At 33.6% G+C, this 13,269-nt stretch overlaps 1 protein-coding gene across 2 annotated transcripts; it reads left to right on the top strand.

Annotated features, from left to right (window-relative positions):
• LOC107643334 (homeobox protein knotted-1-like 6) lies at nucleotides 773–9,512 on the top strand. 2 transcript variants are annotated; one of them, XM_016346943.2, is made up of 5 exons: nucleotides 773–1,285; nucleotides 1,407–1,535; nucleotides 1,662–1,800; nucleotides 8,532–8,773; nucleotides 9,161–9,512. In XM_016346943.2, the coding sequence occupies exons 1-5, from the start codon at nucleotides 977–979 to the stop codon at nucleotides 9,317–9,319; spliced, it is 978 nt and encodes a 325-aa protein (XP_016202429.1). In that variant the 5' UTR covers nucleotides 773–976; the 3' UTR covers nucleotides 9,320–9,512. The 2 variants fall into 2 exon arrangements, with proteins under 2 accessions (XP_016202429.1, XP_016202430.1); XM_016346944.2 differs by having other exon boundaries at nucleotides 778–1,285; nucleotides 1,407–1,529.

The following is a 13,269-nucleotide window of genomic DNA, read 5'->3' as shown; positions in this document are numbered from 1 at the left end:
AATTTACATAAATTAAAAAAACACAAAAATATAATCTATTCAAAAAGTTACAATTATATCAATTACAAATTAATTTAATTTATTTATTCTGTAACAATTTACATCAATTAAAAAAACACAAAAATATAATCTATTCAAAAAGTCACAATTATATCAATTACAAATTAATTTAATTTATTTATGTAACTCGTCCTTTATATTATACTACACAATATTATCATTCGAAGTTCGCTCCTACAATTTACTATACAGTAAATTGCAAATTGAAATTTTCTCCTCCACAAGTGGGCAATTATGAATTACTAGTTTGAGACTTTTGCACATAAATTAAATTTGACTTATTTGATTTATGTATAAATAGACAAATTAAATTTCTCTTGTACAATTTATGTAACTTAAAATAGAATACTCATGTAACCAAACTAAAATCATAATATTTGTGTAATATTGATGGCTAAATATTATTAAGGTAAAGGGAAGAAAAAACGGAAGAAAAAAACATGAAATGTGCGCTTGACTACCCTCGGAGAGGTAAATAACTCCACAGTGATCTTTCCTAATTCTAACTTGTTAGTTATGTTCTTCAACTTCTCTCCCTTCTCTTCTTTCTAAATCCGCTCCTCGCATCTTCTTTATCCTAAACTAGTTTGATCCAAATTGAACATTAAGTTTATTTACAATTTATAATATAATAATATAATTAGCAGTCCTCCGAAGAAAAGTTAGCTTAATTAAACAAATACTTACTAATATAAAATTAGATAATCCCCAACATAATCTTGTAGCTTTAGGATGATGATGTGAGAGTGCGGCGAGTGTATATAAAAATAAAAAAATAAATTATTCTGTGTTTCTTATATTTTTCTTCTCCTTGAAGACTGCGTGCGTCTCTGGGCTCTGGCAGCAGCAGAACCTGAACCATAAGAAGAAATTGCGATAAGGAAGGAGCCAAAACGCAGCGTTTTGGTGTGCGGTCATGGAGGAAATGTACGGAGTGCCGTCGACGGCGGAGTACGCCGACAAGGCCCTCATGACGCCGGAGAATCTGATCTTCCCTGCCGACTACCACAGCTTCCTCATGTCCGCTTCCTCGTCCTCCTCCGCCTCCGCCGCCGCAGCTACGATTCCTATGCTCGGATCCGACGAGCTTCTCTCTGCCGCTGGAATTCAACAGCAGCAACCACCGCACAACAACGAGGCCATGGCATCGACCATGATGAAAGCTAAAATCGCTTCTCATCCTCACTACCCTCGCCTCCTGCAAGCCTACATCGATTGCCAGAAGGTAGAAAAAACAACACAGCCATCACTTTCAGTTATTCAGTTCAATTTTTGCAACCGTGTGTATAACCGTCCTAACAGCTCAACAGAAAACGGTTATAATATTTTTTTTTCATTTGTGTTAGGTCGGCGCACCTCCAGAAATCGCGTGTTTGTTGGAGGAAATTCGCCGCGAAAACGACCTTTTCAAGAGAGACGACGTCGTTTCCACGTGCTTCGGAGCCGATCCCGAGCTGGACGAGTTCATGGTCATGGTCCACTCCTCCCTCCACAGTCCACACTCTCTCTCGCACATATTTTATTTTTTATTTATTTATTCATTATGACCAAATCCATCTTTTTGTGACAGATTTTTCTCTTTTCTTTTTTGGTGAGTGCAGGAAACGTACTGTGAGTTGCTGGTGAAGTATAAATCGGACCTGGCTAGGCCGTTCGATGAGGCAACGAGCTTCCTTAACAAGATCGAAATGCAGTTAAGCAATCTCTGCTGCAACGGTGCTTCTGTTCCAACTCTTTCTGGTTAGTTCTTTCCCCTTCCTTTATTATTATCTCCTTCTGCTTCATAGTGTAGTAGTAGTTTTCATTGGAACTCGTTTTTAATAAATAAATATGCTTAAATTAACTCATTGATATCTGTGCTGCTATCTGTCTCTGGTAACCTCTATGCTATTGTTTTTTCCCCCTTCTTCTCTCTCCTCTCTCTCTATCTATAGAGAGCATCGTCGATGGTTGCTTTCTTCGATCTATCTGGTTCTTATCTCTTTTGATTTTATTTTAGTTTTTCTTTTTGTTATTTTTTCTTCTTTAACGATTGGTTGAGAACATGAATAATCCTCGCAGAATAATCCAACTCGGTTGCAGCAAATGCCTGCTTGCAACAAGACATGACACACAGCTTTTGAAGTAAAATAAGGGGAAAAAAAAGGAAAGGAAAGGAAAGAAAAGAAAACCCTAACACGAACAATACTCTCTTCTACGCAGTTTGATATGTTTTAACTTTGTGAGTTCGTTCCTTTGTTTTCTTGAAAATTTTTCTACATGTATTTGTTTCCCACTGTTGACACTGTGATCCACGCTTCTTTCGTTGTGAGAGAAAGAAACTTTGGATCGTTTGGTCATTCATGGCTGTGTGAAGTGTGAACCTTTCGCCTTTTTCAGTTCCTCGCTTGGTTTGGTCTTTGTTTGTTTCATTTGGCATTGTTCTCTTCTCACATATTTTATTTTTTTCATTTTTTTCTCTCTTCCAAATTCTTATTATGCTTGGTCGCCGTGAAGGTCAACAACGGACTTTTGCATTTGGCTTTCTAATTTTTGAATTTTGCAGACGCCTTTTTTAATTAATGACGCCTCAAATAGTAGCAGCTTCGCTACTATGCAGTATGCACTGATCACACAAGACGTGATTTTATTTTATTTTATTTTATTTTATTTTGCTTTTACAACTGGTTTTTCAGAAACAGAAAACACCCTCATAAATGGGGTATCGCACCTGTCACCACCGATCAAGTGGTTTCTTATGTCTTCCAGCTCATTTATTTTGACTGATTCCCCCATCGAATATGCTTAGTGGCTTAGTGCAAGCTTGTTTCAATAATAAATTTCTGATTAAGAAACTTTCACAAAAGTATAACATTCAAATTTACTAGAGTGTATTGTTAATAGTTAAAATTTCAGAAATTTATTTCTTTGGAAAACTATCAAAAACTTAACAAATGTTTTCGGAACACTAATGCCGCGACAACAGAACCCTAATAATGATGATGATCTTGTTTTAAGCCAGATGTAAAATACTAACTGGTTCTACGTATATGAACTTGTGAACAAATTAAAATGTTTTTAAATGATTATTGACTTTTGTGGCAATGATTTGGTTCAATTAATTGTTTAATGGGGCTTTTCTTTTGCTGTAAACATCTTTTTCTCTTACCTTACGAGTGCAACTCGATCAAAGAAACAATTGTTGGTAGTGTGCATTTTGAAGTTGATGTTTTTGTCGTTGTTTGTCTAGGTTTGGTTCCATAGTTTTGTTCACTGTTTTGATTTTAGTTAAAATCTTAAATTGCTTATCTGAAAATCATGTCTAACGAGTGGCTTTGGAAGAATGTAGCAGAAATGCTATGTGGAAACTACAAAGAACATGTTCTTGAAAATAGATATCAACATATGTACTACTTGAGTGTGTATTAGTGCTTCGGCATCAAAGCACGTTTCCCACGTAATATTTTATCTCATCAATCCCTTTTAAGTTGTGTACAAGCTCCAAAGTTCATATATATTGTTGGAGAATTTTGGGAATGGATTCTCTAAATTTTTTCTTTTAATCAAGGATGTTAAGTGTGATTTCTTATAATTTAACATTTTTTTTTGTCTACTTAATAAATATATGGTGAGAAATTATACTTTATAACTTCAGTTAAGAAAAAAAAAATTAAGAGGATTCATTTTTAATAATTTTCTTGTTTGTGGCGCGCACACGCTCACACCATACCTACATTCTCCTGGTAATGTCTAATTCTCTAATATAATAACCTTTCAAGTTTGAATCTACCTTTGGATTAGATTAACATAACATGATCTGACAAGAGGATTGGTATGCAGTGATTCTGCTTTGGAACTTTATTAATATAGTGTATCTATCGAGTTCCAATATTGAGCACAAGTGAAGTCATTGGGAATTGTCTAAGGGCTGATAGGCTGGCTGGCTGCAGATGAATTAGTGTCAGATCTTCTATGAAAACTTGTTTTTTAGATAATTAATAGAACACTTGTTTTAAAAAGGGTTTAACTAAGGATATTTAATTTGTTAAGGTGTTTAATATAAAATTTAGGAAAATGATAATGTTATATAATGTCACTCCTATATATTTATATTTTTTTTTTTATTTTCTTTCAAAATTACTCCGTGCCCTTATTTGTTATATCAACATTATTGTCATATCTATAAAGATTGTGAATAGTTTTTGAAGAAAATGCAAAAATATATAATTAAGAGGGAGTGATATTATCAATCTTGAGAGCAATATTATCATTTTTAAATTTGTTATTGATAAATTAAAGTTTTGAATTATCAATATATTTATTGAATAGAAAGCTTTAGAAATTTCTATCTATTTTAATATATACTAATGATTGTATTATTGGGTATTTATTAGCTACACCCAAGTGTTTTAAGTTTAATTTGATTATATTAGAATTGATTTTGATTAAAATTAAATTTATTTCAACGTAATTTATATTTGAATATTTTGATTCAAAAGTAATTATAATTGATAAAATATTGGGTGGATAACAATGACCAAAATAATTTTTAAATGTGAAATTACTACATGTGTGTTTGGATTATCGATCGTGAAATTAGAGTGTGAAATTAGAGTTTGAATGAAAGTGATTTTATATAATTGATTTTGGATAGAAGTGAATTTATGCCAACATGATTTATGTATAGTAATTCTATACTAAAATTGATTTTGATAGAATAAACATTGTTTGAATAATATTAATTAAAATCACTTTTAGATAGATAATTACTAAAAAGGACATGACATTAAATTATAAAAATAAATAAAATAAAGATGACTTTGCATGTAGAAAAGATGAAGAAGAAAATGGATGTGTATGTAGAAAAAAAAAAGAAAGTGAAAAAAGGTTGTTGAAAGAATAAATTTTGTAATTAATTCTCAATTGTAAGAATTGAAATAAAAAACTACAGAATATTGATTAATTTAAATAAATATATGTTTGAGGATAAAAATCATGTTAAAAAAAATCATCCAAATTATAAGAATGGGGATTTTATCTGAGGAAAATAATTTTGCGAGTTAATGTTTTAATGCATTATTATTGCCAAAATGAACCACATGTGTTGATTAGAATTAAGCTGATGGTTTAGATTTTATCTTTCACTTACTTCCGATCTTATTCTTCCCATTATCGGTTAATATTTTTCTCTGCAAAAGTAACATTCTGGACTCAGCTTTTTGTGGTTATAACTTTTATGTGCCTTAATTTTTTATTCTTTGGTTACTGAAGTTTATCCATGATATGTAATCTGTTGAAATTCCCATACTGATTAGCTAAATGGAGGTTCTGGCAAACTGGGATTCTAATAATATTTTATCTTGCAAATTGAGTATGCCCAGGTGGGTATGGCTGTTAAATATTATTGTTTATGCTTGAAAGTACAAATAGCCTTTTCAGTCATGCATGCTTTAATTTGTAAATGGGAGTTTATTTCATCAGTAGCTGGATCCTCTCTCATCATGCTTATCACAATCCTATGTTCCTTTATAACGTTTTGGAACAGAAGCGATTCCAATTTCTTATTTCTTCTTTTTGTTTTGATTGGATCTCGTTTTCCTTTTACTGCAATCACTACACGCGTCAAATTAAATTGGATCTTGAGTTTGTAAATTGCCTGGGTAGATGGAAAATAAACTGTCTCCGGATTTTTGAAATGTTATAAAACAAAATCATATATTGTCTATTAATTTTTAAATTATTATTCGAAAAATCATTTAAACTCATAAATCTTATTGGATAATAGTGTAAAATTCTTTATATTGTAAGTATATTAAAATTATTTTTTTATTATTTTATTATTATTATTATTATAGAGGTGGGAGGATTTTTATGGACATTTGAAAAGCTTGGGAAAATATGGTTGCTATTTATTCGGCCTTCTTTGGGCCTCTAAACTTTGATGACTCACCCTTGTTTGACAATTTTATTGGGGTTGATGATGACTCACCGTTGTTTTCCGTTTTACTGTAAATTAATTACTACAAGTTTAATAATCTCAATTAGGAATAGATAATTATTTATACTATTATTAATTGTGCTAATGTTTGGTTGGATATGACCAAAATAGATGATTATTGAAGGGTAGGAATGAAAAACTGTAGTGTTATTTGCTCGTGTCTTGTCTTATCTTTCATAATCATACACTGATTGATGCATGTAACGACATGGCTATAAAAATAAAGCTACCTTATTTTCATTGATAGTAGGCATGCTTTGCAGTTACACTTTTTTATCCTTGCATGCTCTTAATTTCTGGTATAATCGAGACATCACATAGATTTTCACTGTTCCTGGTCCTTTTCTGGTTTGTGGTTTATGCAAGTGTCAAATGGTGGGTGCATGTGAACTACTCTTTAAGAAAAACCTTGTTCGGTATCATATGTGACAATATATACATAACTTGCATTGTTGAGTATATTAGACAGTTGGAATTGACGTTCGAGTATGAAAGATTAGACAATTGGTAGAGTCACCCCATCACACCAGTAGGGAGTGCAGCATTGCGTGTGTGTGTTTATTAATTGTTGTCGCTTTATATATTGATAAATTAAACTAAACTTATTCAATTATAAAAAGTGTAACGAGAATCAATAATTATGTATTTATGTATAAATATAATTATTATTTAATTTATTTTTAATATGTATTTTGTTTTTAATGGATGCATAACATAATTGTTTATTTATAGGCTTGGCAAATTGCATAGAAATGAAATAAAAGTGAAATTGGGGTTTGATCAAGCACAAAGGCATCCCCCCTCTAAAAAGGCTTACGTAATGTTATGTTGATATTTTAGTGTAGGGGTGTGGGCAATATGGCTCTTTTTCGAAAGCTTATTTGGTATTGGATGATTGCATAATAGCTGCATACCTATGCACATGAGGGGTTGCTAATGGGATGAGGGGTCACCCTGATTTGCTTTCTATATGCTTCTTCTATGTGGGGGTGGGGGGGATTACTCATTACTGAGTGGTAACCTTTTAGAAAAATCCCGTGTAGAGCGGGTGGTCTAAGAGCTAAAAAAGAAAAAACACTCACATGCACTCCCGCAATTTTCGCTGAGATTGTGAAAATTTTGAATCAGCTTTTCGGTTCAAATAGAGATGAGTAATGAACGCTCAATTGCCTATGCGCTATGCCCCATCCCATCCCATGTATATATGTTCCTTCCCTTGTGTTGTTTCTTCACTCATTCATACATTGACCCCTTGGACAAACCCAACTTACCATCACACTTGTCGATCTCCCATTCCATTACCCTTTTTTATTACCGGGCCCCCTCTTCCTTTTTCTCAATGCAATCATATCTCTCTCTTTGCTTTCTTTCTTTCTTTCTATATCATTTTTGGCTCTGGTATTTATGTTTTGCGGACTATGCTCACTGGTGCTCGTGCTCTATATATTCAATGTAATAAATAAATAACTAAATATAATGTTATTTTGTTAGTAATGTTTGTGTAAGACTGTATGCTGGCTAGGGGTGCGGGTTAGGTCTGGCCGTACCGGTTTCATTCATTTTAAACTTTGAGTCTCTCTCTTTCTTTCTTTCTCTGGCTTTGGGCTTCGAATGACAATCGATGGAACCAGGCACTGACACTGATGTGTTCTTTTGTTTTTATTTTTTCCTTTCTTTTTTCTTTCTTTGCAACCTAGGCAGGTCTTCTCTCTCTCTCTCTCTGATATGATCTGCTGCTGTGTGTACAGTGTACTCTCATGCGACGGTCAATCCTTGTCGGATTGAGTGGGTGTCAGAAGCAATTAGTATTTATATTCGTATTTGTGGGTGCATGTTTCTAGCTAGCTACTTAGCTAGTAGCTACTAATAAACTATAGTACTCCTTATTAATTAGCCATTTGAGATTGCCTCAAAAGTTTCCCTATAATTAACTGGGTTAGCTGCTAGAAATGGAAAGTTTTCAAATTTTCTTTGTTCAGTGCATTACTTTCTAGTTTTTTTATATAACACAACTTCTAGGTTTTGGGCTCCGTAATCCTAATTTAATTACTTAATAACAAGGGTTAAGTTTGCAGAAGCATGTTTCCTCCAACATACACACCCTTTTTATTTTAGGAAAAATGTTTGGGAGTAGTTGTTTCGAAGTCGTCATAACTTGTTTTTTGGGATTTATTTAAGGCATTTGTTTTCTTATTTTGTATTTTTTTTATTATTATTGAAATAAATAAAAATCTTTTGATATAATTATAGATGTTAGATATATAAAATTATTTTCCATTACTCATTTTTTACTTAAGAGTCTAGTAATATCAGTTAACAATATTCTTTATATACTGTTTTCTTGTTCAGGTAATTATGTTCTCACGTTGGTTTTGATACTTGTATTTCACCAAATAGTAGTTTTATATTTTTGGATAGTGTGTACGAGTGATTTGTGTATATGGTTGTGTATGACTTTGTTGATTGATTATTGTGGGTTTTTTTTTTTGGGTAGATGATGGAGCTGTGTCTTCAGAGGAAGATTTTAGTGCTGGAGATGGTGATGGAGGTCAAGATGGTCAATCAAGGGGTGAAGATCGTGAGCTTAAGGACAGGCTTCTGCGCAAGTTTGGGAGCCACATTGGTACTTTGAAATTGGAGTTCTCAAAGAAGAAAAAGAAGGGTAAGCTGCCTAAGGAAGCAAGGCAAACACTCCTTCAATGGTGGAATGTTCACTACAAATGGCCTTATCCTACGGTAAATGCTTCATTTGATAGAATAACGAAAATGAAAATGAAAATAAAATAAAAAATGTCATTTCTACTTTCCCATAGATGTTGACAACTCACTCGGGAGAGAGCTAAAAGTAAGACGCTAAGCAAGAGAAAAATATAAAGCATGTGTCTCACATGCTTTTAGCTTTCTTACATGAGTTGAGAAATGCCCAACGTTACACAAGAGGATTACTTCAAGGAGCACATCTTGAAAATGTTGTTATGAATTTAGATCGCTTCTAAACATGTTTTGGCTAAATCATCTAACGGTTTACAATATCATCTTTATTAGTGTTAATAGAAATAGTCACCTAAACACAAACACAACAAAATGAGTCATTGAAACATTAGCTATTGTTCATGCTTCCAGGAAGCTGACAAGATTGAACTGGCTAAGTCAACAGGGCTAGATCAGAAGCAAATTAACAATTGGTTTATTAATCAAAGAAAGCGTCACTGGAAGCCATCTGAGAATATGCAATTTTCTATGATGGAAAATCTTGGTGGCCGATTCCTTCCAGATGAATGATTATTGTATACATTATTCCCGGCCCCTCTAATATTTGTATATCCTGATTAATTAATTACTGCTTATAATTTTCTCTTGTAAATTCCGAAATTAAATTAAAGCAGGTTACCGACTGTAAAAATGCTTAATTACTCCCAGAAAGAGAATGGGAAGTGATCATATTAATGATAATTTGCGTCTCTTATATATAATATATATTTATGAGGAATGTTAGGAGTCAATATAGAAAGTTAGATAGTATTGACTTAAATACATGGAAAGAAAAATTGATGATCTAATATTCGAAAAGTAGTTGTCTACATTGTGAATGAATGCATGCTTATTTGCTTATTTTGGTTCATTATCATACGTACTTCACTTGCTGTTGCTGCATCATTGCATAGGCATTTTACATCCTTAATTCAAATCAAACTTTTTTACTCCCAAAGTTACTCAATAACTTCTAGTGGCTTCATTTTGGCCTTATGGGTGCTAGTTGGTGATATTATCAGCCTCAGATTTTAAACGGTTAAAAAACAAAAAAACTGTAAAGGATTATTTTAGTCTATGTTTAGGTTAGGTTTTAATTTGTCTTTAACACTTTTAATTGTTTTATTTGTATTTAAAATATTTTATTTTGTCTTATTTTAAATTTTTTAATTAAAATCAAAATTTTTTCTTCAAAAAGTACTCTTCTATCTCTGCCGGTATAAGTTGCATTGCCATTTCTAATCCTTTTTCATCCCGTCATTTTTCCGTTCACAAAAAGATATGGGTAGCGTAAGTTCACGTATTTTCAAGATAGTTAATTACATGAGAATGATCTTAACACACACACACACACATATATATATATTCGAAGCTCATTAGCATTAGTCAAGGAGACTTCTCAATAAACATTAAACAACATCATCAAAAGAAATAGCCCATTATTTTAGATAATTATATAATTATGAGTAATTTGTTTCCCATCCTAGCTACTATTATGAGAGTTCAATTCTGAGTAGCAATTGCGTCCGAGTCTCTAATAAGCTCCTTGAAGCGCAAACCTAAGTTTAGAATCAATGTCATCGTGAGGCCCATTGCTTCAGCGAATCTATTTTGTCATAGCTGCAAATATATTCCTTTCTCCATCTCTAAATACGGCCCTAAAACTCCAGTAAGGGCCCATTCCAATTCTTGGTTTCTAGATCAATTAAATCTTTCACGTATGAAATTCTCTTAATTTAAAAAAAAAAAAAGAGCCGTTGTCTGATTCCTCTTCAAATGGAGTGATTAGTTCCAATTTAAAAGAGGCTGATGAAGATGTAAATTAGTTAATTTTATTATTTTGGCATATTTTATTTTGACAAGTTGTAACTAATAGTTACTTGTGTTATTTGTAGAAGTGATAAGCTGACTCAGCATCAGTTAGATAGTCTTTTAGCATTGCTAACTAAGTTAATTAGCTATTAGTGAGAGATATATATAGATATAGCTAGAATTATTGTATAGTTACTTTTTCTTCTAATTTTCTGTAAAATGAGAATTGCATTTTCTCACCTGTACTCTCTATACTCCCATCACATATTCCTTTCTCAATTCTGATCTTGAGCACAGTTTTCACATAGTGCGGTGAGCATAGAAGATCTAGAATCTGACGAGAGGTGAAGAACAGTTGCATATTAGAATTGTAATTCTGCTTTAATGGCAGACGTCTCTGTTTCAGACATAGAAGGGAATCGCGATCAAAACTTAGATCTAACCACAGCGGAGCTTCGAAGCTTAGCGAGATTGCTATCGAAGCTTTCTGACTCTAAGTTTCTAGATTTGAACTCAAATGGAGCCAGTTCAAGTGCAAGTGCTTTGGCAGATCCGTCGAGCGTTTACTACCTCCATCCAGGTGAGAATCCTGGAGTTTCTATAGTGTCAGTCGTGTTGAATACCTATAATTACAACTCCTGGTCTAGATCTATGAAAAGAGCTTTGAGATCGAAGAATAAAATCGGATTTATTTACGGCACACTTGCTAAACCAATTAAGAACCATCCTGAATTTGTGGCGTGGGATAAGTGTAACACGTACGTAGTGTCATGGATTAATTTGTCACTAAGCAGTGACATAGCTCAGAGCGTAGCTTGCATAAGAGTGCGGCAGATCTATGGCAAGATTTGGAGCATCGATATTACCATGGAGACTTGTTTCGAATTGTGGAATTACAAGAATTATATGCTATGAAGCAGGGGAACTTGAATATTGCAGAATATTACACAAAAATGAAGGTAGTTTGGGAAGACATTGAGAGTTTCAAACCAGTTCCAGTGTGTGTTAGCTGTGATGTGAATTGTGAATGTGGACTTAAAGTAGTTAGGAGTTACCGAAAAAGAAACTATGCGGTTCGATTTTTGTGTGGACTGAATGAGCAATTTAGTGACGTCCGATCACAGATCATGCTGATGAAGCCGTTTTTCGCTGTGAATGAAATGTTCCCTTTGCTTACTCAACAAGAGAGACAAATCCATGGGATGGATACTGAGATTAGGAGCTTCGCACTCTTGCCAATTCCACTCACAATTGCAATGATAATAGCGTCCCTAGAGGGAGAAGACAAGGAATGTGGGATGGAAGAGGTGGACGAAGTGGAAGAAATTCACCTAAGAGCTACTCATACTGTCACAACTCACAAGGCAGGACACTAGGTGGATACATGCTATCACAAGCATGGATTTTCGCAACACCTCCAGAGGCAAAAGTAGCCAAGGGAAGTGAACAATTTGACAGCAGCTAATCACATTGCTACTAAGGTAAATAATGACAGTGGCGGTGGTTTGAAGCAGGACAAAGAGAAAGATGATCCACTATTGTCCAATCAGAGTTTGAGAGATGCACTAGTTGCCTTTCTTCGACAGGAATGTACACAAGCTTGCCATGGAGAGAGCATGAGAGAAACCTGCAACTCTAACGCTGGACAGGGAGGTACAACTTTAGTTGCTAAAATATTATGCATGAGCTCACATATTACACATCTATTATTGGTAAACACTTTTTTCTCAAATTCTTGGGTGCTTGACACAGGAGCAACTGATCATGTGTCACACTCACTGCATTTTTTTACAACTTTTAGGCATATTAGGCCGATTTTGGTAAAATTGCCAAATGGCTCTTAAGCAACCTCAAATATTCGTAGAACTGTGGTATTTTCAGACAAACTATATCTCACTAATATGTTGTACATACCCAGTTTCAATTTCAACTTACTCTCTATATCTCAGCTTACAAAAGACTTGCATTGTAAATGTGTTTTTACTGATAATGGTGGTGAAATACAGAGTCAGACCTCCTTGAAGAAGATTGGCACAGCTAGAGCATGTAAAGTGTTGTACATGTTAGCTACACCAGCTAATTTGCATGCATCATTAGCATTAGTTCCTTCTACATCTACGGACAGCATCATACATCAGCCAAAGGAGAGTAATAACAACAGAAAAATAGCTTTTAGTTCGAATATCGGGACAGCAGATTTGGTATCACAGCGTCAATTTTCTATTACTAGTTTGTGGCATAATAGACTAGGTCACTTACCACATAGTGCATTTAAAAGTGTTAGGAAGATTTATCCTTGTGTAAAATTTAATAGGCTTGAATATAATAGACCTTGTGATTCTTGCCACTTGGCTAAACAAAAGCGGTTACCTTTTCCTCTTAGTGAGTCAAGAAGTGCACGTAGTTTTGATTTGATACATGTAGACATTTGGGCCTAATTCAGTTGTTCAATGCAAGGATTCAAGTATTTTTTAATAATAATAGATGACAAAACAAGATTTGTGTGGATTTACTTTATGAAGTTGAAATCTGAAGCAGGTTTTTTAATGCAGAATTTTGTAAACTTTGTTAAAACACAATTTCAAACTCAAATCAAAGTTGTTCGCTCGGATAATGGTCCAGAATTTAAACTCACTACTTTTTACCAAACAAAAGGCATTTTACATCAA

Source organism: Arachis ipaensis, chromosome B05, assembly GCF_000816755.2.
Source record: "Arachis ipaensis cultivar K30076 chromosome B05, Araip1.1, whole genome shotgun sequence".
Classification (NCBI taxonomy): domain Eukaryota; kingdom Viridiplantae; phylum Streptophyta; class Magnoliopsida; order Fabales; family Fabaceae; genus Arachis; species Arachis ipaensis.
Note: the sequence above shows the minus strand (reverse complement) of the source record. Positions and strands in the feature narration are given on the sequence as shown.

Coding starts and splice junctions, on each gene's coding strand:
- LOC107643334 (XM_016346943.2), top strand. CDS start 977: ATGGAGGAAATGTACGGAGTGCCGTCGACGGCGGAGTACGCCGACAAG. Junction 1,536..1,661: donor TGGACGAGTTCATGGTCATG/GTCCACTCCTCC, acceptor TGGTGAGTGCAG/GAAACGTACTGTGAGTTGCT. Junction 1,801..8,531: donor TTCTGTTCCAACTCTTTCTG/GTTAGTTCTTTC, acceptor TTTTTTGGGTAG/ATGATGGAGCTGTGTCTTCA.